Source organism: Leucopleurus acutus (genome assembly GCF_964270905.1).
Source record: "Leucopleurus acutus genome assembly, chromosome: 1".
In the NCBI taxonomy this organism is placed as follows: domain Eukaryota; kingdom Metazoa; phylum Chordata; class Mammalia; order Artiodactyla; family Delphinidae; genus Leucopleurus; species Leucopleurus acutus.
In genome coordinates, this window is record NC_139142.1 from 183,126,050 (window position 1) to 183,151,629 (window position 25,580).

Below are 25,580 nucleotides of genomic sequence, written 5' to 3' on the forward strand. Positions count from 1 at the left end.
GAGGAATGTTAGCCCAGATTTCGGTGAGTTCTGGCTTACATTTCTTCTGCTCATGGAGGCATTAACTATAATCACAGCCCCTAAAAATATCTCACAGATACTGTTGAGTCATTTAGCAGAGAATCTCGATCACCAAGTTACTTAAATCTCTCCTGAGTCAGAGTTGCCACATAAAACCCCTGGAGGTCATTGACAAAAACTATCATTAGTAAGGAAAATAAAAGTAAGAGCCACAAACCTAGGAAATCCATGGCGAATTTCAGTCGGTTTCTGTTTATTTGACTGTTGTTCTCTGGGTCAGCAGAGGAACACAGGGCATGTGGAGGAAAATAGACCAGATCTGATCATAAGTGTTTTTAGAAACAACACCGTCCAACCGCCTTACTTTATGGTCGAGGAAACTGAAGCCCAGAGAGGTTAAGAAGGTCACACAGACGCTTGGCGGTGGACGTGGGACAACTCATGTCTCCCAGCTCTGCCCCCGTTGTTCTTTTCAGCACCTCGTGTCCCCAGAACTCCTCTCCAAGATGATGCTAAAAACATTTTAAAGAGTCAGAAATTCAGAGCCCAGATTACCAGTCTGTCCGTGGATTACAGTCTGTGATGTGAGGTGACTGAACAGGCAATTCCTTTTCTCCTTTCCATTCTCTGAGAAAGACCCAGACAGATTAGATAATATTCTTCCTGGCCATTTACCTAAAATGATAGATGAATGAGATGAATTTATAAAGAATGGAAGAAGAAAAAGGAAAGTCCTTAACCTTTAAGTCCATTTGCATCTACAGCGGGGGCAGTGATTTGTAACCCTGGCTGCACAGCACATCCTCCCGGGGGAGCTTTTGAAACTACACATGCCCAGGCCACACCTCAGGCAAACTGAGTAAGAATCTCTCGAAGCGGGGAGCCCAGCATCAGTGTTTTTAGAGTTCTCCCAGCGACGGGCAGATTTGAGAACCGAAGCTGGGAGAATGAATCATCTTCAGCCCCCAGGGACGGGTGGTGGCGATTAACTGTTTCCTCCTTCCACTGTCCATCCGGATGCCTGGGAGCACCCTTACGGGCTGGTTATCCTCCCACAAGTATAGCATAGCCTCGCTACTCAAAGTGTGGTCCATCAACCAGTGGCATGGCCACCATCTGGGAACGTGTCAGAAATGCGCTCCAGCCCCGCCCCAGAACTGCGTCTAGACTAGATCCCCGGATGCTGCATTTGCATAGTATGTACAGTTCGATGCTTACTCACTGGTAGGAGCAAGCCTCACCCGTGCTGCTCTGGGAATCTATCGCGGTTCCCTTTAAGATGCTCCGGGCGTGTGTGCACACACACACCTCTGGTCTGTGCTGAATTGATCTGTTTGCTCATCTGAGTCCTGGGTACATCAGGATGACGTGACTGTCCAGGACAGGTGAAGAAGGGGACAGAGAGGTCACTGGCCAGAGGAGGGGATCCTTTGTTCTCCAGCCTCCATGTTTCCAGGCACCTGTATTTTTCTATCCCATCAACACGCGAAGACCTGCCGGAAAATCTCCCATGAATGAGACTTACACAGAATTCATGCATCCCAGACTGGAAGGGGCCGAGCGGAGTGGGTGCTGTGTTAAGCCTAGTTCTATTCTGAAGCAAGAAGAGCGATTTCTGCCACAAAGAGGTAATCTGTAATACTCGGCAGCCCGGCCCCACCTCACAGGAACCATAGTCTCGTAGAATCCCTGCTGCTTCATCATTCGTGGACTTGAAATGCCTTCCCAGGAAAGCAGAGTGCTTGCTCTGCTATTTCTCTTGATAAGCCTGAGAGACAAAGTGTAACCACCGCCCGAACGCTAGGGTAGAGTAGACTGTCTCCTAATAAGAGGTGCTTTACGTACCTTGGTGTACCTGTACGTTTCTACAGTTTGGGAGGCTTAAAAGGAAGGTCATCTGCCCTACAGAGTCATTGTGAGATTTCCTCTTGAGTGAGTTCTTGTTTTCCATCCATACTTCTTACAAATCTGGAGACATCTTTCACATTTGGGCTTATTCCTAATCCTCAAACATCCTAGGTAGCAGTCTGTACGCACAGGGTCGCTTGTTGCTACATAAAATGAAACCCACGGCCAGCCTTTCCCGAAGTTGGCCAAAGAAGCAGTCGAGAGTGGAGAGAGGAGCCAGGCAGGAAGGGAAGCAGGTGGGACAGGACGGGAGGTGCCCAGAGGAAGAAGAGTTTGGTGCAGCACCAGCTGACGGTGTATTAGACCCGAACAGAAAAGGCGACCCAGAAGGAGGACATGCGATGCGAGAGGAAAACCACCAGGCTTCCTCTGGACCTGCCACACACACCTTGTGCTGTTTGTGTTTAGCACAGGCAACTGACTAGCTCTTGAAGAAGAACTCCCATCAGCTGGGTTTGTATACAGTTGGTACATGCTCTTTCGTGCTCACCTTCCTCTACCCAACTTGATATTTCAGTCTGATTAGAGCTGGATTAATAGATTTGAGCTTTAAAAAAAGAAAAAAACAAAACACCCAGCTTCTGCTTCTTCGTTAGGCAGTTTGGAGGTTCATAACCCTTACTGTTTTCTCACCAGTGCTCACTGCTCCCTGAGTCCCATGAGTTGAGCCCCCTCACCCTTGGTCTTGGAAAGAAGCCAGTAACCCAGTTGACTAACAGTGAACTTCTCTTATCCTTTGGGAAGGAGAGGAAAACAATGCTGAGGAGGTTTCAATCCTTGAGACAATCTGGTCACACCTCCTGAGAGGTGCCCCGATGAGGTAGGCCAAGGAGAAGTTCTCTGTGTTGATTTTAAAGACACACCCTTGTATTCTTCATCATTTGCATCACAGGTGAAAGCCACTCACAGTCACGGATGGGAAAAGGAAAACAGAGAACACACTGCATACAAGTCAGGGCTCCAGTAGGACGCAGGTCTTTCAAAGGCGACTGTGCCAGGTGCCCGGCCCCAAAATAGCATCCCAAGGTCTCGTATGAACGGTGACCTTCAGTCTCTTTGGCAGCGTTTGGTGGGACAGATGTTACAGTTTGGATTCTTGGGGCGCACTCGCCAGCATTTTATCTTGACTCTCTCCTCTGAACATGATAGGCTCTTTGAGTTTTATGGAAATGCAGATATTTCAGTATTTCCAGTTAGGTGACTTTTAAAAGCTTTACTGGGAACGAGGAAATTGAGCTGCGACTTTAACAAAATTCTAAATAATGAAAGAAAAAAAATACACCAGCTGGCTAGGCCCAATACTGATTTCTGAAAGGAGAGGCTGCATCCGGCCTAAAGCTTGGAACATTGAAGAAGCTGGATCGGAGCAGAGCTGAGTGTAAACGAGAATGGAAAGGCATCTCAAGCCGCGTGCCTTCCCAGTTCCTCATCACACAATGAAGAGAAATTATTAACAACACACTTATGAAAGCATACGTTCTTCCTAACGATGGCAAGCAAGGGACTACGCCTTAGACATCACCACACCCTAGGGTCGTTTTCTCCCACTGTCACACGTTCTCATGGCTTTCCTCTACCTCCTGTAGGCTACTGGATCCCAAATCTTGACCTTGACATAAGACTTTTCTGCCTGGCCCCAAACCTGGACATTCGATGTCTGTAATTGGAAAGTTCCATCCAAACGACCCACAGGAAATTCCGAAACTGAAATCCTCTCCCCTCCACAAGCCAGGCCCTCTTCGTGTGTCACCTCCATGGATGGGCGGTCCAACCAAGACAAGTAGCTGAAATCATTCTCAAGTTCTCTCCTTCCTGTCCCTCCCCTTTCCTGGACCCCATTTCTAATTAGTGAGGAAATCTGTGTTCTACCTGAGAAGCAGCTCTGGAATTTTGCTCTCTTCATCAACTGGGCCTTATCCGTTGTCATCACAGCTAATAAAAGCACAGAAGAGCTTAGGGGAATTTTTGAAGTTATCCCTCTAAGAACTACACTCGTTAGTCTTCCAAGTGCTTTCCTGAGGGCGAGCGGATGGGTGGAATTACCTTCAGGACGCTGGGGGCTACAGGTTTCCCTCAGCCGCTCTGGGAGTGTGTGAACATCGTTGTGTTGTGTCTTCTGGCAGAAAAAAAATGGACACACATAACTGCTGAGTCTTGAGGGTGAGATGGGAACTCCGAACCGTGTCCCTTCCTCTGTCTTGGGCTTCTGTTTACACACTGTGTTCCCACTGTAAGAACACAGTCTCAGGCTTCCCGGAAGGTAGCAGTAAATACTCCTGCCTTGTGATCCACTGTGGTCTGTGCTGAAATTCACCCTCCCACCTGCTGTATTCTGTTCCCCTGACGGCTTCCGTATCAGTCTCTCCTACACACAGCTCCAGATTCCTGGAGAAGGAATGTTCTCAGAGGCCGCTGTGATGCCTCGTGCCGTGGGCGCCCGCTCCACAAATGTTTGTTGGATAAATGAATTCCCAAGGAGGTAGCTTTTATTCGTAGACACTCACAATATCAAACAATCTCAAGAGTTCTTTAAAGACTAGTGACGTGCAAGTAGGACAGGGGTGTGTAGTCTCAGCTCTTTGGTTGTCTGTCGCAATCCTTGGGTCACGTAGACCCCTGCCCTGCAAACTAGAAGCACAGGGTGAGACATGGACTCAACCACGCAATGAGTTTTCTGATATGATCCTTGCTTCGAATATGAGTTCCCTGGGGCTTGAAGAGGCCAAGCGGTTTGACTGTAGGTACTTAGCATTGGCAAAGCCAAGGTTCAAACCCAGACCTTATGATTCTGAGGTGTTCTTTCCACTCGAAAACAAACAGAAAGCAGCCTGGGTTTCCCAGACCCTCATTCAGTACAGCACGTCCGGAGAAGTAAGAAACCATCAAAGCAGATTTGCCATTTCAGATCGAGTGTCAGTGAAGGGTTCGTATTTTATTCTCTTAGGATAAATTTCTCCCATATTCTTGTCTCACGGATCCCCTTTCTAAGTTTACCTTTGCCATTTAAACTGTGGTCACATGCCGTATATTGAAAGGCCCAAGCCTTGAATTTGATCTCTAGAGACTGAGCTTCAGGATAAGGTATTTATAGAACAATCGAACTGTCATAATTTCCCTAAGCTCTGCCAACAAGTAACTTCCAAAGTTGGTAAATGACCTCGCACATTAGAATAGAAGATGGAAATCAAAACGAGACAGTGAGATTAAGCTCAAACTCATAAAGAATTAGCAGCGCTGGAGGATAGATCTTCATTTGGCAAAATATCAACCAAAGTTTAGTTACCACGGCAGAAGATGAGATGAATAAATATAGCTGCTGAAAACAATAGCAAATGTCTTGCTCGGAGGTTTAATGGATTTGCATTTTAAACATGGGTAATATGAAATAGCCCTTAAGGCATTTTTTTTCAAACTTGCCATCTATTTTTAGTAGGGAATTTTTTTTTTAGCCAGTTCTCGTTTGTTTAAAAAAAGAGAGAGAGATTTAATCATTTTTGCTTAAACATCATTAAGAAAGGAAAATTACACTAGTTATCTCCTTTCCTTCACTTAGTACAAATCCCAAAGGCCATGGAGGTAGTTAAATAAATAAATGGGAAGAGGCTGCTGAGTGAGGTATGGTATTTGTCTGTTGTAAATGAATTTGTCATTCCTAAGCCAACCAAATCATGCATTTTTTATGAGAGGTTGCAACTTGCAGGAGATGGAAATGTTAGACACTAATTAATAAACGTGGCTGGTAAAGCAACTCAGACAACTCAGAACTCGGAAACTAAGCTGCAGCGGCAGCATTAGAATACAGAGTTCAGTGGTGCTTTTCTGTTGATTGGATGAAACGCCTCTACCCTGTCAGAAGGTTCAAGGTAAAATACAGTTGGCTTAAATATTCCGAGTTAATTTTGAACCAGAGGTTTTAAAGATTTGCTTGTTAGAGGGGCGTTGTGGTGGTGGTTTTGGTTTGCCTTAGAGTTGAAAGGAAACTGGAGATTACTGGATAAAGCATCGCTGATCTTAACAAGCTACTAAGAGTAGATAAACAGTGTCTTGGGTTGCACACGAACTGCCCATCAACTCCACGGTTGGTTTAGAGGGTAGTGTTATTTTACATCATCAAGTTGATGTTTAGTTGAACTCATACAGTTGGTAAATATTGCAGATGAATTACTGGAAAGCTCTCCAGGCCTGACAAAGGAGGTAGCCCACATAAACTGAATGTGTAGGGCTTCTTATGAGACATCTGAAATGAAGATAATGCAGTTCCGTGCTATGCAATATAGGAGGTTGCGCTGTATGAAATTGTCACCATTCAACCATTGTCAGTCTACAAAAACGGCAGTTTCACATGATCAACCTAATAACTTGACATATCGGTGTTTCTGTGTAACAGATATAAAGCGATTATATTGTCAAGGAAAATACTCTGTGTAGGTGCCCGGGAAGGGTCATGATGCCTTTTTGTGGGTGAGCCTATGGCAGAAGTACTGGGAAGAGGGAGTTCTCCAATTTGACTGGAAGAGAAGGGAAATATGTAGAGCAATGATGAGAAGTAAGCCTGAAAAGGTAATGTGGGGGCAAAGCGTGGAGTTCCTTGAAAGAGGAGGCCAAGGAGCTGGAATTTAATTTGGCAGATAATTGAAAGTTTCTGAACAGGACAGAGACACGATTACACCTGCTTTTTCGTCAGATTAAATAAGGCAGCGGTGTGTATGATGGTCTGGGAGACAAGGACCAGAGTGCATGGAGACCACTGCAGGAATCTGAGTGAGCCGGAGTGAAAAAGAAATTTGGTGGAGACAGATCCAAAGTGAGAATTCCAAGAGGCAGAAAAGTAAGCCAGTTTAGCCAGGGTGTTGGTTCCATGAGGGGTCTGGAAACGCAGACCCGGAGGCTGCTCCCATCCCTGAGATGATGCTTCTTCAGCACCAAGTTCAGCCCAGCACCCATGTTTCCAGTGAATGACCGAAACCCAAGTGCAATGTGGGCACTTTTCACTGTCCAAAGGATATTTCGTATGGGGACGAGGCAGGGGTGTGGCTGGAACTGAGCAGAGATAATCCTAGGAAGCAGTACCAGCAATTGTCAGGAACTGAGTTGAGTCCTGGGAAGGGGGTGGAGAGATCGGGGGAGGAAACAGCCTCCCAGTTTGGCTAAGATTCCGAACCGGGTACTAGGAGTCTGCAGGCCCTGTGGGCCCAGGCAGAAGGGCCGGTTAAACAAAACGGGCATCTGCACCCAGAGTGCAGGTCAGCGAGGGAGGGGCGATGCCCTCCGCTCTCCAGTCTGCAGGCCTTGCTTCCCCCAGTTCACAGGGTGTTGAGAACTGGGTAATGGTGACCATCTGGAAACAGCCAGGGTTGGGGAGGGGGAGGCACCACGAGCCCAGCGGGCTGGGCTCTGGTTTAGGCCAAGGCCGTGTGCGAGCTGAGCCCAAAGGTGGTCATGATGGGTCGAGGCTATTGTCAAAAGGACCGTTTATGTTTAAACCAGACTCATTTGTCTTAAAATACGAGGTTATACTAAGTTTGTGGCCTGAAGAACCATTGTATGGGAAATGTAAGGGAAATACCAGATCATTAAATCACTCCTCCGTGGCCAGGTCAGGCACTGTTATTTCAGTGTGTATTTTCCTGACTCAATTAGAGAGCGTGTCTAATGTAACATCTGGGTAACATCTGGAAGAATAACTTGGAGCATCCATCGTTGATTTTGGAAGACAGTTCCACAATCAGAATGAAATCACGGTTAGAAAGGATATCTGTATGTTGTAAATTTTGGCTTATTAATCGGGAGTGGTTATACTCTAAGCGTCACCCAAAATCCTTGTGTGGTCTTCTGCTGCACTTGTGATTGTCATAGTATTGCCTGAGCAGCGCTGTAATCCTACACACCTCTTCTTACATTAAGTCTTTCCACTTATCTCCATTTTCAAAGTAGTTCTAGGTCCTCCCGTCTTCTGTCGTTAAAACAGGTAGATCTAAACAGAGGGTTCCAGAAAAGCTAAATACTGTCGTTCAGTTTTAACTAGTTTCGCTTTGCTTTTCACCATATCTATTTGGGAGCTCAGCTAATTGGATCATTTGTTTATTCTATTCCAAAGGTGCAGTGACAGAGGGAAGAACCAAAATCTTATCAAAGAAATTGCTTTCTGTTTACAATAATACTGCTAAACACAGTAATAATACGTTCTACTGAAATCACAGCTAATGAGGCACCAACTCTGACAAGAGGTTTAAAAAGTGTCGTAGATTTACCTCTCTGAGTAATAGAATAGTTCCAAGAAAAATTAAACTAATAAAGGATTAACATTCTTCTTAAACAGCAATGCCTCGAAAAGCCTTCTGCTTGCTTTTTGTTATGACAGCGATTTTTCATGCACGTTCCATGCCTCCTATTTTGAGCCTATTCATTTTTCTTCTCATTTTAAGAATAAATAAAGCAAAATGGAAGCTCGTGTTATTATTTAGTATGAAAACACAGAACCGAATTATAGCTAATGAGCGTGGTAAATGCCGGGCCCTACCTCCTCTTGTTTGTATGTGTTCTATATACAGAAGGTAACATAGGCTGAGTAGCGAGGACGCCAAGTTACAGATGGGGTTGGGGAATGCTATTTGACAGGCGATTAGAGTAATCTGTCAGAAATGATGACTTAATCACCATAACAGACTCCAACTCCCCTCATAGAATTCCACCCAGAGTAATCTAATTTTCCTGCAGTATTTTATTTTATTTATTTATTTATTTTTTTTGCCAGGACTAAATGGTTTCACTGCTTGACTTCTCCCCTCTAGTGTACCACCCGATTGTAACAGAAATGTAGATAGCTAGTGTCATTACAACAAAAAAAAAAAAAAAAAAAAAAGGCTGCCTTCGAGCCTGAGAAGCCAAAAGCAGACATCTAATTCTGGGTTCTGTAGGTTGTTTTCCCTCACTGGGTTGTTAGTATATATGGAGAAAGCCGGCAGCAGTATTATCTGTGTACTTCCCATGTGACCAAGAAAGGCTGTTCCTTCTAGTATGTTCTCTCAGCTTTTGAATGGGACCTTTTCCTTTTTCCCTCGGGGAAATCCTTTTGCTTTGTAAAATAATAATGACAATGATAATGATACCTTTACTGGGCACATACTATGCAGGCAGTGCTTTGAGCACGTCCCATGTATCAATGGCTATTAGGAAGAAATAGTCATTTATTTCCACTCTAGGCTTTTTCCCCCTGGTTGTGATTTGCCATGGGAAGATAAAGGATCATTTACATTTCTTTGTTATTGTCACATTCAAATCCCCTTTTATTCTTTGGTCACTTTTATAAAAATATACGTCAGCAAATATTGGTTGAAAGTTTTCTGTGCACGTACTCTGTTAACTTAGTTAATAGAGATGCACAGAGGAGCAATTTGGAATAGTACCGTGACTCAAGGCATAGAGGAATCCCATACACTGCTTCCACCAAGGAATCTGCATCTTCAGAAGGTGACTGTCTACTCAGTGTCATCCAGAATTTCCAAAGCAGTATTCAGATAAACAGGCATTGTACAATCCAGTCAGTTAGCATAAAGCCAAATACCGATGCCTATTGTTGTAAATGCTGACTTATCCAATAAGTGGTCTACACTTTGATTGATTTTATAGATTCCAGTGTGCTTTTTTGCACTAACACTTTTTTTGTGAAGAAACCACAAAATGTAGGATCAGTTATTGTCAGTGATTCAAAACTCTTATTCTCCTCTCGTAGAATAACTGACAGCTAATTTTGCTTGTTATCAATTTGTTTCTCATCAACATAGGTATAGAACATTTTGGATAACTTGGCCCATGAAACGAACCTCAGAGTCTAATTCCACTTTGCACGTCTATTTTAAGTGGCCTGAAGGGATTGTAGAAAAACTAGCATTTCATCTCTCTGGATTAGCGCATATAGTTCCCTTGTGGTCAAATGGCACATAGATTGGAGCTATACTTTCCTGATACAGCTATACGGCTGTTTTTTTCTTTGAATCGTGGCAGGCTTGTAAGTTTTCTTTTCTACCTTTTTCATAGAGAAAATCTAGACAATCTTTTTTGTTCTGAGGCTAATTTAAAATATTTTACTTCCTCTTTTCCAATCTGGATTTATTTCTTTATCCTACCTCATTTTTCTTGCCAGGACTTCCAGTACTGTGTTGAATGGAAGTGGCAGGAGTGAGCATCCTTGTCTTGTTCCTGACCTTAGAGGAAAGGCTTTCCGTTTTTCGCTGTTCAGTATGATGTTACCTGTGGGCTTGTCATGTATGTCCTTTATTATATTGAGGTGCATTCCGTCTGTACCCACTTTATTGAGAGCTTTTTAATCATAAATGGATGTTGAATTTTGTCAGATACTTTTTCTGCATCTACTGAGGTGATCATACGATTTCTACCCTTCATTTTGTTAATACGGTGTATCACATTGACTCATTTGCAGATGTCGAACCATCCTTGCATCCCTGGAATAAATCCCATTTGATCATGGTGTATGACCTTTTTAATGTATTGTTGAATTCAGTTGGTTTCTGCTTGTCTGGAAAACTCTTTATCTCTGTTTCAATTCTGAATGATAACTTTGCTGTGTTGAGTAATCTTGGTTGGAAGTTTTTTTGTTTTTGTTTTTCCTGTCATCACTTTGAATATATTGTGCCACTCACTTATGGCCTGCAATGTTTCTGCTGAACAATCTGCTGATAGTCTTATGGGGGCTCCCTTGTACATAGCAAGTTGTTCTTCTCTTGCTGCTTTTAATAGCCTCTCCTTGTCTTTAACTTTTGACATTTTAATTACAGTGTGCCTTTGTGTGGCTGTCTTTGAGTTAAGCTTATTTGCAACTCTCCGGGCTTCCTGGATCTGAATGTCTATTTCCATCCCCAGGTTAGGGAAGCTTTTAGCCATTATTTCTTTAAATAATAATTCTGCCCCTTTGTCTCTCTGTTCTCCTTCTGGGATCACCTAGAATGTGAATGTTAGTCCTTTTGTTATCCTGTAAGTCCCTTAAGTTATCTTCATTTTTTTCATAAAAACTCTTACTATTTGCAGATGATATGATATTATAGAGAGAAAACCCTGGACTCCATCAAAAAACTGTTAGGTCTAATGAGCAAAATCAGTAAAGTTGCAAGATTCAAAATGAATACACAATAATCTGTGGTGTTTCTCTTCACTAGTAATGAAATATCACAGAGAGAAATTAAGAAAACAGTCCATTTACAGTTGCATCAAAAATAATAAAATACCTAGTAATAAATTTAACCAAGGAGGTGAAAGACCTGTATATAGAAAACTACAGGACATCAATGAAAGAAATGGAAGAAGACACAAATAATTAGAAAGGTATTCTGTGCTCATGGATTGGAAGAATTAATGTTGTTAAAATGTCCATACTACCCAAGGCAATCTACAGATTCAGTACAATCCCTATCAAAATTCCAATGATAATTTTCACAGAAACAGAACAAACAGTCTTAAAATCTGTATGGAACCACAAAAGACCCCAAATAGGCAAAGCAATCTTGAGAAAGAACAAAGCTGGAGGCAACGTGCCCCTTATTTCAAAGTATATTACAAAGCTGAGGTAATCAAAAGAGTATGGGATTGGCATAAAGACAGACACATAGATCAATGGAACAGAATAGAGACTCCAGAAATAAACCCACACATATATGGTCAGTTAATTTACAGCAGAGGAGCCAAGAATGTACAATGGGGAAAGGACAATCTCTTCAATAAATGGTATTGGGAAAACTGGACAGCCACATGCCAAAACTGAAACTAGACCACCGTCTTACACCATACACAGAGATTAACAAAATGGATGAAAGATTTTAACATAAGGCCTGAAACTATAAAACTCCTAGAGGAAAACATAGGTAGCAAGCTCCTTGACATAGCTCTTGATGATGATTTTTTGGATACTGACACCAAAAGCAAAGGCAAGAAAAGCAGAAATAAATGAGTGAGCCTACGTCACGCTGCAAATCAGCTCCTGCACAGCAAAAGAAGCTATCAACAAAACAAAAAGGCAACCTGCTGAATGGGAGAAAATATTTGCAAATCATATATCCCAGGGATTAATATCTAGGATATACAGAGAACTCATAAACTCAGCAGCAAAAAAAAAAAGTCTAATTAAAAAATGGGCAGAAGATCTGAATAGACATTTTTCCTAAGAAGACATACAGATGGCTAACAGGCACATGAAAAGATACCCAGCATCACTATTCTTCAGGGAACTGCAAATCAAAACCACAGTGAGCTATCACCTCACCTGTTAGAATGGCTCTTACCAAAAAAACAAGAAATAACAAGTGTTGGTGAGGACGTGGAAAAAAGGGAACCTTTGTCCACTGTTGGTGGGAATGTGAATTGATGCAGCCACTATGTGCAGCCACTGTGAAAAATAATGTGGAGGTTCCTCAAAAAATTAAAAATAGAACTACGATATGATACATCAATTCTGCTTCTAGGTATTTATCTGAAAGGAACAAAAACATTAACTCGAAAAAGATACCTGCACCCCCATGTTCACTGCAGCATTAGTTACAGTAGCCAAGATATGGAAGCAACCTGAGGGTTGGGTGAATGAATGGATAAAGAAGTTGTTTCATATATAAATATGTATGTATGTATACGTATATATATATATGTGTGTGTGTGTGTGTGTGTATATATATATATAAATATATATAAATAAATATATGTAAATATATATTTGTATATATTGTAAATAAATATATATACACACACACACACACACACACATATATATATACACACACACACATATACCATATAATGAAATATTATTCAGCCATTAAAAAAATGAAATCTTGCCTTTGGGCAACATGATGGACCCTGAAGATATTATGCTAAGTGAAATAAGTCAGACAAATACTGTATGATCTCCCTTATATGTGAAATCTAAAGATTAAAAAAAAAAAAGCTCATAGATACAGAGAATAGATAGGTGGTTTCCAGAGGCAGGGGGTGAGGGGTGGGAAAAATAGGTGAACTGGGGTTTTTTTTTATTGTTTTTTTCATTTAAATAAGCTTTTAAAATATGTATTTCATATGTGCAAGTGAAATACATAAAAACATATATATACACGTACACATGTATGCTACACACATTCATATATAAGTTTCTAATTGGAAAGTACCCTAGAGATTGAGATGGCCTAGTATGGAAAAGGAATTTTGGTAATGCTCTCGGTTCTTAGAAACCACCATTTCACAGCACAGCTAGGATGTGCTCGGGGTAGGGTCGGTGTGGAGGAGTGGCTGGGGGTTTATGCTCCAGCCCGAGACAGTCCCACGAATCCCGGCTCCACTGCTGACTTCCTGTATGCCTTAGCCAAGTCCTTTAATCTCTCTCTGTCTCCCTCCTTCTTTCCCTCTCCCCCCACCTTCCCCCACCCCTTAAGTTCCTCATTCACATCTATGTCAGGGCTGTTGTGAGAATTAAATTAGTTAGCATACATAAAGAGCCTACAGCAGTGCTTAGTTATTAGCAAAGAAAAATTGAGAGCACAGGGAAGATTTCCTCCGTTTTCACCAAAATTGCCTAAATTGTCCACTTCACTTAACAAGCGTGGCAGTGAGCTCCAAAACCAGCTTCGTCCTGATGATAAAAGCTGGTTTAGACCCATCCAACACATGACTTTTGTCATCTCTATTCGTTCAGAGGCGTCACTCTATTAAAGATGCTTTTGCAAGTTTAGCGATGTCACCATTTTCAACAATCAGAGAAATTCAAAAGTCCTTATTCAATATGATAAGTCAACATTCCTAAAACTCCCTTTGTTTCTTCCCAGTCTCCTTTACGCAGAGCGTAAAAGACAGTGACGGAAATGGCAGAATTTCCTACCTAGAGAGGTAGGGGAACCTCTGTAGCTCTGGGAGTACCTTATGGTCATAGAAGACCCCTTGACAAGACACACACTTTCCTTTTGGGGGATGGCATGCATCCAGTTGGTGACAGTTCTTTTGAAACTTATTTTTGCCCATTTACAAAACTTTTTTGAGAAAAATTCAGGAAGCATGGGTGCCTTTGGTATCTCACAGTCCACTCTCCAACAAGATACCAGGTATCTTCTGCATGGGTCACATCTGCATTGTCAGGGAGCAAAAGGAAAATCCCAGTTCGTCTCTCCTGGCTGGAGTCCGTTCATTTTCTCATTTGGTTGGCGGGTGGCTCTTCCGTGCATCCACTTCTTCCCTCCCCCTCTGTTTCTCCCTTGAAATATTTTATGGGCAGTAAGCCTAGAGCATGTGCCATCACGGCTGCTTGTTCTAGGTGTCAGGATGGGTTTAGTAATGATGTGTGTAACAGTGACGCCGTAAAACCCATTTCAGGTTAAAAATGGCTTGTTTTATTGAGTCTCATGTTAAAGGTGGTTGACTCATCCATCAGTGATGGCTGGAGTTAAACAAGTTTCAACATGCGCTCTCCTGTGTGTGAGGAACCGGCCCACTCAACCTTCACCCGGGTCTTCTATCTTCCGGCCTCCACCTGGCTTAACTTAACACTGGCTATTTCAACTCAGAATCGCCCCCGTAGCCATCACAGGATTAAGGCAGAGAGATCTGGAGAAATCTCGCTGACTTGGTAGACGGTGCGACTCCCGAGAACTTGATTCGTGAATGCTGGTGCTTGTGGCCCAGCAGCGTCTCTGTCTCTGGGATGTGATGGGACCCGTAACGGGACCTCTGCAGCTCCCTCCACGTGCTTTCACCCCCACAGGCTTTGGGGGATGCCTTTGCCCCACAGCCGTGTCCTCACCTTCATTTCCTTGAGCCACAGCTGGGCCCCCGGGTCACGCATCCGAGGTAAACGCGTTCAGGAGTGAGAAGCAGCAGGTCCTATCAACAGTAAGGGAACTCAATTCTGGGACCCCATGTGTATGTGGCGGAGAAGCAGAAAGAGGACCAGAGGCCACTCACTCATCGTTAGGAGGCAGGATAAAGGGTGAGGCTTGGTGCTGGAGGCTGGCGCCCTCCGACACTCACAGCTTCCCACGACAGAGGAGGTGTGGGATGAAAACCAGCCCAAGCCAGAGAGGAGTGGCCTGCATATGGTGAAACCCTAATCAGACCCCCGAGAAACGGCAGCTCAGGGGACTGTAGTCACAGTGCCCTAAGCATGTGATCGAAACTGAATACAGATGTAAGGGGAAGTAAACCAGCGATTTCTCCGGAAGCTACTTGACTCCAGTACCCGCCGCAGAGGGAGGGAGGGAGGGAGCTCTTGCAATCCCCCCTTTCATTAGATTTCCTTTGCTTTTTGTTTGTTTAACTGAAGTGTAGTTGATTTACAATATTACGTTAGTTTCAGGTGTATAGCAGAGTGATTTGGTTATACATATATATGTATGTATTTATATTCCTTTTTTATTCTTTTCCATTATAATTTATTGCAAAATATTGAATATTTTCAATATTGTTTATCTATTTTATAGATTTCACTTGCCTTTAAATAAGTAGGGCTAAATAGAAACCAACAAGTTACCCAGTACCCTACTGTTGAACATGAGGCAAGATGTCATTGTTCTGTAATAAAATGCAAAAGAAATTCACGTACAAAGAAATCTTCAAGGAAATGGGTCTGGAAGGCTTCTTCAGTGAAACGTAAACTTGGTGAACTCTGTTAAGTCAAATGTACTGCCAGGAACCAGGGTCTGTTTCCAAAACACTTGATTTTGCTTCCCTGGGACAGGCTCTGCCACAGGGGAGCCTGGTGTGAGACAACCAGAGCCCTGTTGTGGCCAGAGTTCGCTCCAAGGGCAGCTGAGTTGAACTCAAGTCTTAGACTCACTGCTGCTGTCTCTCCAGCCCTCAGGGAAGCTACCCTGTCAGTGTCACAGGCCGGAGGTTGCAAAATGCCTGGACTCCTCTGACCAAGTAGACAAATCATGACAATGCAGACCAGTGAAGGTTTTTTCAGACGCAGCTGACCCAGTGTGATGACAGAGTCTCACGTGAAAGGTGGTTAACTCATCCATTGGTGATGGCTGGAGTTAAACAGCATCAGTATAATTAACTGCATTAATAATGCAGCCTCAGTGTAATTAACATGCCTCTTAACATATATACAACGGAATATTACTCAACCATAAAAAAGGATGAAATACTGCCATTTGCAGTGACATGGATGGGCCTAGAGATTGTCATACTGAGTGAAGTAAGTCAGAGAAAGACAAATATCATGTGATATCACTTATATGTGGAATCTAAAAAAAAAAAGTACAGATTAACTTACCTACAAAACAGTTACAGATGTAGAAAACAAACTTATGGTTACCAAGGGGGAAAGCGGGGGGAGGGATAAATTGGGAGATTGGGATTGACATATATACACTTACTATATATAAAATAGATCACTAATAAGGACCTACTGTATAGGGAACTCTACTCAGTACTCTGTAATGACCTATATGGGAAAATAATCTGAAAAAGAGTGGATATACGTATATGTATAACTGATTCACTTTGCTGTACACCTGAAACTAACACAACATTGTAAATCAACTATACTCCAATAAAAATTAATTGAAAAAATAACATGCCTCTTAGGAGACTCCTTGGGAGAATTCTTGAAGAGGATGTGCTCACTCGCCATAGACAGAAGGAGGAGGGATCCAGCCCCAACCCTCAACTCTGAGGGTCCCTTGCATCTGGTGGGACGTTAGGAGATTGGAAGGGTGATGGCCAAGTTCTCGGGCCCTTCCTCCTGTTGCTGCCATCGCCCCCCCCCCCCATCCAGTGCAGAGTACGGTGCAGACCTCTGACCTCCGGCCCCTCCAGCTCTGGGATTGGAGGCGCCAGTTCCCCATCATGACAGAAGCACTGTTGTCAGACTTCAGTTCTTGACACCATGGGGGTCACCTTCAGTCCTTGAGGAAGGCCATGAGCCTCTGGCTGCCAATCCAGGGCAGTTCTGATTCAGGGCTGAGATGTGCATTGTTTTCCCTGTACTTGAACTTCTCCGATCCAGGAATGTATCCCTCACTGTTGGTCTTGTCATGCTTCATTTACGTTGTGTTTGGTGAGTGATCTCTGGCGACATCGATTGCTTCCTCTGTTGGTTAGAATGTCCCATCATCGTTCTTCAGGAACAACATGACTTAGTTTCTCTTACTCTGTTCCTTCAAATTTGTTGTTCCTTCCCTGAAATGCCCTTCACTCAAGTCCTGGTTAGCGCCCTTCAAGATCTAACTTGACCATGGTTTCAGCTGAGATGCCTTCTTGCCGTTCCTTTGACTGTGTGGGGTGTGTCTCTTCTGAGTTCCCACACTGCATGTGAGAAACGGCTGGTCTGTCTGTCTCATCCTTGCGTTACATACTCCACCATGACCAGAACTCTTTTTCACCCATCATTCCCACCATGTAACAACAGATCATCTGGTCAAAGCAGAAATAAGCAAATGCGGGAGTGGTCTTAGCATCCTACTGGGTCAAATTTTTGACATCATTTCCTGTTACAGGGAAAGAATCCCTGTATTATAATTTGAACGTTTAAACTAGAATACCCCTTCCTTTACAATAACTTCCCTACTCCGCTCAACAAATCTCCCAAAGTTCTTGGAATCATGAGACTTTGAAGAAGTGACACACATTATGAGAACGACTCCTCCAAACCATGTGGGTTTTTTTGTCTTCCTTGACATTTACGTCCTGTGTCTGATCAGGAATTTGTAACTCAGATGAACTGTTCGTGGTACTGAGCCATTCTTAATGCAGTCCTGATTGAATACCTCTCTCCAAGAAGGTCACGGCGCTTTACATATGTTATCTAAATTGTCTTCAGAACATCGCTGGAGTAGGGTGACCACCATTCAGAATTCACCTTGGTCTGACAATCCGGATCTCTGTGAGGTTGACTTTTTTTCCCTTCAGAGCCCCAGAAAGACCGAAACCAAGTTCAAGTCTGCAGTGGCTGTAGCTACCACTGCTACATTCCTGAGCCTGGATAGTCTTAGGTCAGAATCAAAGCTAAGTCTCTCAGCAGCAGCAGGAAAACCCAGAGTCAAGCCTCCGTTTAATACCCGTCTTAAAGCTCCAGAGATAAAGCGTGATGCGAGGGCAGAGGAAGATTCCTTTCACCCAAGGGGATACTGCTGGCGCCTTCAACTGAGTGTCTGTCTGGTGCCTGCAGTGAGTGAAGCCTGCAGTTCTTCATCATAGGCTCATAAGTCCAAATCCCATGTTGGGCATTTTGGGGGGAAGCAGTGTGGTTTGGGGGAATCGGCACTGGATTAAGAGTAGGGAGCTTAGATTTCTGATCCCAACTCTGTCATTAACCGTCTGTGTGTCCTTAGTGAAGTCACTTACTCCCTTCAGACCTGTACATTGAGAGCACTGGCTGAAATGATTCCCAGGGCCCTTTGCAGCTTTAGAGTCGAATGATTCTGTCCTTACTGCTCCCAGATTTCCTTCTCCAGACCTCCGTGCGCATCACAGATGGATCTGAATGCTCACGGCACTCTCTCTGTGCTGCTTTTCTGATGCTGGTCACCATCTTTTCCCCTTTACATACGTGCCTATCAACGACCATGTTGGGTCGGCATCTTCCCAAGGGCAAGAGCCCTTCACTTCATTTTTGTGTCCTATACATAACGTTGGTACACTTATCTCTTGTCTCCTATCCCTTGAACCTGTGAATCTCATTGGAGTCTTTTCAGCTCATTGACCTGTTACAAGTCTTTCCTATCTGGAAAGGAGAGACCCCGGCCCCATCCTCCTCCCCCATCCTCCACCGAGCCTCCTGTCTTCCCCACTTAGAGCTAATCTTCTTGAAATAGTTGTCTGCATTTCTCATATCAGCTGTTCCCTTTCCTGCTACTCTCCCGCTGCCTACAAGCTGGCATTTTGGCCCCTACCACCCAACAGAAACTGTGTTGATAAATTCCCTTAAAAAAAAAAAAAATTTTGTATTGCCAAACCCGGAAGGATACTGGGGCGTTTTCATCGTAGCGTCTAAGAGCACTTGCTCTGACCATCGCCTTGTTCTTGGAACTCCCTGCTGGCTCCAGTGGGGCCAGCTCTTCTGCTCCTGCCTCTCTGGATGGCCCTTTGCTCTGTCCCCCTTAGACTCCCCTTCCTGGCTGTTCCCCACAGTTCTGCCCCTGGCTCTTGTCTCTCTTCACTCTGCATTTCCCTCTCTGGACAGTTTCAGCCACGCCTGGGGCTTCCGCCACCTCCCAGAACTGTCGCAACAGCTCAAAACCCACATTTCCAACTTCACCCCAAATGCAACGTGTCCTGACCTGGGCCCATCAGTCTCTACACCCCCTCCCCGAACTGCTCTCTCGTGTTTTCCCGATTTAGGCAGTTATATACAGGACACAACGTTATATATAGGACACAAAAGTGAAATGAATAGGCAGTGATCCCACTACACATTCAGTTGTCCAGGCCTGGGGTCCCGCTGCCCCCTCATCCCTACAACCAGCCAGTAACCTCTGAGGTTTAGACCTTCCCTGCTGTACGTGGGCTGTTGCAGTAGCCTCTTAACTGTTCTCCCTGCCTCCTGTGTCTCTCTTCTACCATCCATCCTCCACACTGCAGCCAAAACTAACTCTTCAAGGACGCAGATGGGATCTCGTTGCCTTGCCCCTTAAATATTCTATGCCTGATCGTTGACTTTTAGAGGAAATTTCAGCTCCTTAGCACGTGGGATCCTCTAAGGCCTGGATGCTGGCCGCCCTGGCAGCCCCTTCTCGTGCCTTCCGCCCTCACACTGTGGACTCCCTCCAGGAGGACTGAGGGCTTTCTCACCACGGTGTCCTTGTGTGGGGTTGTCCGTTCGTTTCAAGGGCCACCCCCTTCCTCTGCTGGCAAGTCCAACCAGCCTTTAGGACTCGAAGCAGGTAGGCCCTTTGCCAAAATCCCCCCACCTCCCTCACCAGGCAGAATGAGGCATCTGCTCCCCTGGGCTCCCACAGCTCCTTTTCTTAAAAGGCAGGTCGACTTACTGACTCCTAAGCATTCCATTCTCATGCTAGTCTCTTCTCTACAAATTGAGCATGTTAATGAGTGGAGTGAGAATACAAGTAGACCCCACAACTCCAGGCCTGTGTTCTGTGCATAAGAGCATCTTGCCGTTGAGAATAAACGAAGCAGCTCTGAATTATTTAGCCTCTTGTCCCCTGATACCGCTCCCTCTTACCTCTTCCTCTTGTGTTTTGAAGACCCTGGCAGGCATTAGGTGCACGTGGTCTCGACCGCCTGATAATCATTTCCCATCATTTCAGTGCCAGAGCCCAGTACCAATCCCCTTTCATTTCAATTAGATAAAGCCCAGAGCTGTGGCTGGCAAGTAAGGGAAGTCCACTGGGGAAATTAAAGGTTCAGAGAGAATAGGGCCCATTATAATAAAAGCATTTGCACAGCCACTGATTCCATCTACCCTGTGGCTGCGACGTTCCTTGGGGTGGGATGAAATACGAAGCAAGAGAACCCATGAAAGTCATTTGAGGAATTTATTTTAATTGGAAATGGTGGCAGCTTCCTGTGCTCTGCAGATCTTCAGATCACGCACAATGATGTGATTGGCATCGTTTAAAGAACCGTAGAGCATCTTGTTCTGCCACGATGCAGGATCTTGGTTCCCCTTTGTCTCAGGCGCTTCCTCCTCCTACGTATGTACTGAATGTGATCGTAAGCCCCTCACTCCCGCTTTTCCTCCTCCCCCCCTTTCTCCTTCCTTCCATTCTTTCGGTGCCTCTGCGTTTCCTGTTTCACACTTCGTGTTTAATAAAAATGGGACACCTCAGATCAATCAACTGGTCGACCTTCAGATTACTCAGAACTCAAAACACAGCCATGCAGCAGACATAGAACGGCCAGAAGAAAAACAGATCATCTGTGTTTAAATTTGTAATAATACAAAATAACAGTAACTATTTTTTTTTCTATGCCCCGTTCATTAAGCACGTCACATGCATTTTCTCAGGTAATTCTCACGGCCCTACTATGCAGGGGTCACCTGCAGCTCGCAGATGAGGAGACTGAAGCTCAGAGGAGTTAAGACGCTTGCCGGAGGTCACGTAGTTGTAATGAATGGCAGAACCAGAATTACCTGTAAGATCCAGGCAGAAACCATATTGAATGGCAGGCCCAGGTTTTGAACTTGAGTCTGACTGCAAAGCCCACGTGTTAAGATACCATGTCACAGCGCCCCGGGACTTGAAAGTACCCTGGTGCTGAACATCAAACACATGCTTGCATTTTAAGGTAGCTCGTTTTAACTGTGAGAGGTCTCGTTATTATTTACGTGCCCTTATAACAATAGCAGTAGTCGTGTTGAATAGCGTGGGATTTCTGAGACTGTTTGTTCAATCTGCCTTACTTTCTCACTTTTCTATTTTTAGATGCATCATCCCATTCAGATGAAACCTGCAGATAGTGAAAAATCCAACGGTAGGTGGTGACTGACTGTCTTCCTTTAATGTCTGTTCCTTTAAGTGAAGACGTGAGGTGGGGGGGGCGGGAAGAGCTGGCCCCGTTGCTGTTTCTCTGGGGAAGGCAGAGAGATGTGCTCCCGGAAACCTCCATCGCGGTGGGTACCTCGCCCTCCTGCCTCCTGTATCTCTGGGGTAAAGACCTGTGAAGATGCTGCAAGGAACGGCTTTCTGTGTCCCTGTTGGGGGCTTGCTCTGTGTGGCCACCCTGTGGCTGTTGTTTACCTCCTCTGACAGCAGCTTGGGCGCCTGATGGGGAGGGGTGACCTTATACTATGCAGAGAAGGTGAGTGAGAAGGGCATCGCCCACCAAGAATGAGGCTGTCTTTTCTCCCCCCTCCCTTTGGTCCTCTGGCTTTGCGACTGTCTCACTGCACTTTTCTCTAGGTTGTATCCATGCATTTGCATCCACATTCCTTGAGAATTCCGTCGGCTGATTAAATAAACATACAGTCAGTGCAAAAACAAAACAAAACAAAAATACGCATTTGATGAGGTCGGTGAAATAATTGAGACTTGCCTCTCCAAGACACCAAAGGGTTGCTAACCCCATTTCTCTCTGAAGTTTTTGCTCCCACTTCTGCAAACCTTCTGTCCCTGTTTTGTTCTTTGGACTGGCTGCATTGTATGTTAAAGGAATCGTCTACCTTCCTAGACCTCAGCCCTCTCCTGCCCCACAAGACTGACATGGTCAGCATGGCCGCCTTCCTCCGGGCAGCTCTGCACCTCGTTAATTAGTCATGGAGCAGAAGCCGTACACTTAGAGACCTGCATTGTCTGCCAGTGTAAATTATGACGGGGCTCTGCATCTCTCCACGAGGTATTTTCTTTTGCTAATTGTAGTGCATCCCATTTTCCGGCCCCATACACTAGACAGTTTCGAAAGAAATCCCACATCGTACGGTGGTGTCTGTCGGAGAATAGATGTTGGTGCTTTCCCCACCGTCTCCTCGCCAGCCACACGCTTCTCTGCAAGTCTAACTCCCTTTTTCCTACAGTACTTTATCACAGGCGTGGCGTTGAATGTCAGAGGGTCTAAAATCCACCCCTGCTTTGTTGTGGGATCTTGGTCCAGTCACCTCACTCCTTGACTTGACAGTTATTCATCGATTACTTACTATGTGCCAGGCATGTTGCCAGAGGCTGGGACTGCAGCAGTGAATTTTTAAAAGAAGAAAAGGACACAAAAGACACTGTCCCTTACCTGCTGGAACTCACATTTGTTGTCACTGGTTTCAGTATCTAATAATCACTTGAAGACCAGACTTTAATCTCCTCATTCATAAAATGGGATTAATGCTGATTGCCTCTCATAGATGAGCTTTTTTTTAAGACTCATAGAAGGTGTTTGTGACAGTGCCTTGTAAATGTTCAAGCACTTCTGTAAGATGTTGGTCAGTGTTCCCTGGCCTTTAGGGGCCTCCGCCGAGTGTGTCTGCCCAGGCAGAAGGCCATCTCCTCGTGCCGATTTGTTCCAGGAGCGTGTGTTACAATCTGTTCTCTTCCTCCTGGGAGAGAGGCGGGATGGATCTAGTATTTGTGGGATGAATTCCATCAGTGAAGGTCATCCTGGCACATCCAGCCACCAGGAGATGCTCTCTGTCCTTTGGCCCCGTAATTCTCCAAACCGTGTCAGGACACGGGCCATGGGATCAAAGTCTGCAGGAGGGGGTTCGTCTCAACCTTAGGCCATAGTGATAAAAACGTGACAGAAGAGAGAACCGAGTTGGAAATGTCTGACTTAAAATACCCAAAGAGTTGAACCGAGAAAGGGTTTCTTCTTCTGCATTTTCTCCTGTGCAGGTGCAAACCCTGACTGTCCACAGGGTAGCTGCCGGGAGGGCTCAGAATGGTCTGGCTGCCCTTGCTGTCCTCTGTCTCCTGTGGACACTGAGGGTAGTGTTTGCTTTGGATCTAAAACCACAGCAACAGAATCAAACTGCCGTGGGCACACCCCATGTTGCACGATCTCAAAAGCCAAGCAGGATTGGGCTCTGTTTTACTGAGATGAGCAAATACCTAAAAATGCCATTTTTCAGGAAGCGCCCCAGGGTAGCAGGTGAAATCTATTTTGAGGAGCCCGGACTTGACCCGGACCCTGCACTTATTGGCTGTGACCTTGAGCAAGTTCTTTACTAACCTCACCCAGCCTCCGTCTCTCCCGCTGTAAGAGGGGCTCCGGAAGCCTAGTCTGTGCTCTTCCTGTAAGGCCCGCCTTACGGAGTCATCATGCAGTTAACACCCACAGAGCTTGGCGTAACACCCGGCACGTAGCGTGCGTGCAGTCTGCTACATCGGTGGCCTAGCTCCAGCCAGCTGAGGTAGTTGTTTTGGTGCATCCTGAGAGCAGAGGCCAGCCCTTCCAGCCTTGGGCTCTTCCTGCCAAAGCTTAGATCTGTGCACCTGAAGGAAAACCCCCAAACCTTCTTGCTGGGCCAGTTGTCCCTTTGCTTGCAGATCTACCTTCATTTTCTGAATTTCCAGTAAAAAGAAAAAGTCAAATAGTGTAAATGGACCAAAAGCTGCTTTGAAAGCGCTCTTCTTCACGGAGGCTCAGAGGGACCCCCACCTTGCATAGCCATGAGCAGACTTCAGGGTTGTCCTTGGAAGAATCAGGAGAAAGGTATCATTTCCCAAAGCCAGGGATAAAAGCTGCAAGCCTTTTCTGATTTCACATGACATTTTTAACAGGTAAGCATAGTTTCTGCAGCTCAGAGAGCACCAAGATTTCTTTGGCTCAGATGCTCGAAATAGCTCCTGTGGTTGTGAAAGAAGTGTAACGAGCTCTAATTGCACTTGTTTTTTGAGTTTGCTGACATTTATGGATGACACAAAGGGCTCATCACAGTGAAACAGTTACTCTCTTCATTATCATTGTGTTCAGATTTCCCGAACTTCGTATTTGCTGAGCAAGGCTCATCACAGATTCATTAGTGATGGACAAACGCATTCCGGAAAAGCAATCACTCTTTTAAGCTTTTGTCCATGCAGGGATTCTGACAAAGCCCAGAAATGGTAGTCTGCTGTATCTGCCCTGCACTTTACTCTCATACCGAACGGGCTTCTGGAATCTCCACAGCTTCCTAGAACCTGCCCTTCCAATGGCTCTGATTTCAGCTGCAGTCTCCAGCACATTTGTGTAAACTCCTAGCATCTTCCATTTCTTATTTCTTCCATTTCTTCTTCCAAACTCCTAGCGCCAGGTATCCAAACAACGGATCCTCTTCTGGATTGGCAATACGATGTCAGGGACTTTGAGAAGAACACACTGAGTATATACCCAGATTGCAACAGCACCCACCTTTTTTGGTGATTTTTCCCTTACACCTAGTTGAGTGGATGGTACAGGAAGGGCATTGGAGGAGGCCTGGATTACTTCAGGGACCAGCCACACTCACACACACGTAGTCACTCTTTATCATTCTCTCTCCCATTGGAGGGCCTGTTTTCCTGCTTTTAACCTTCCATCACTATGCAGAAAAAGCAACCAGCCGTGCGAGATCGAAAGTGAAACGCAGTTGCTGGATCTGAAGCCGGTCCAGCAGTGGGTGACAAGGAAGTCGTGGCGGTTGCCTTTGGTTCTGTTTTTGGAGTCTCGGGAGCTGGAGCCAGTGTTCACTGTGAGGTCGCACTTCTGACTTGAAGGATTATTTTTGACTCTGTAGGCAGAGTATCAGAGCTTTAACCTCCAACCTCACAGCTTGTCAGGGTCCTTAGAGCCTCGAATCCAGAAATGCCATTTAAACGCCCCCACACACACCGCCAATCTCTTTCCTCGAGGCCTCTGAAACCCCCCCGTGGCTGTGCTTCAAGTTCCGAGCTCACAAGAGTCAGGATGACCCGACGTTGTCATCCTGGGGAGGGCGAGGCCTGTGGAGATAGGAATCCAGGGTGTTCCCGTGCAGTCACCTGCTGATGTACTAGAAGATGAAGAAATCATTTTGAAACTCAAAGTAGAGAGACCCGTGGATTCGGAGGCCGTAATTAAATGCCATATGTTAGCACTAACACATTGAAAAGTTGTTAATTAATTCAGGCCGCCCCGAATCCAGGTGTGACTTTGACAGACTGTACACCGGTGTGTTAGCACAGACTTACAATTAGGGGGGTTTTAAAAAATGAAGTTTCTAGTCCCTGAACCTAAAAAAGTCCCCACTTGTATTTAATATTAACCCCTTCTCATTT

The 25,580-nt window shown here is 44.8% G+C and overlaps 1 protein-coding gene across 2 annotated transcripts in view; it reads left to right on the forward strand.

Moving 5' to 3' along the window:
• The window catches only part of CELF2 (CUGBP Elav-like family member 2), a 393,615-nt gene that overhangs the window by 294,041 nt on the left and 73,994 nt on the right, over positions 1-25,580 (forward strand). For both annotated transcript variants that reach the window (XM_082852498.1, XM_082852497.1), the window contains exon 4: positions 21,306-21,354. In XM_082852498.1, coding sequence (XP_082708624.1) covers positions 21,306-21,354 — 49 coding nt within the window. The remainder of the gene's footprint in view (positions 1-21,305; positions 21,355-25,580) is intronic.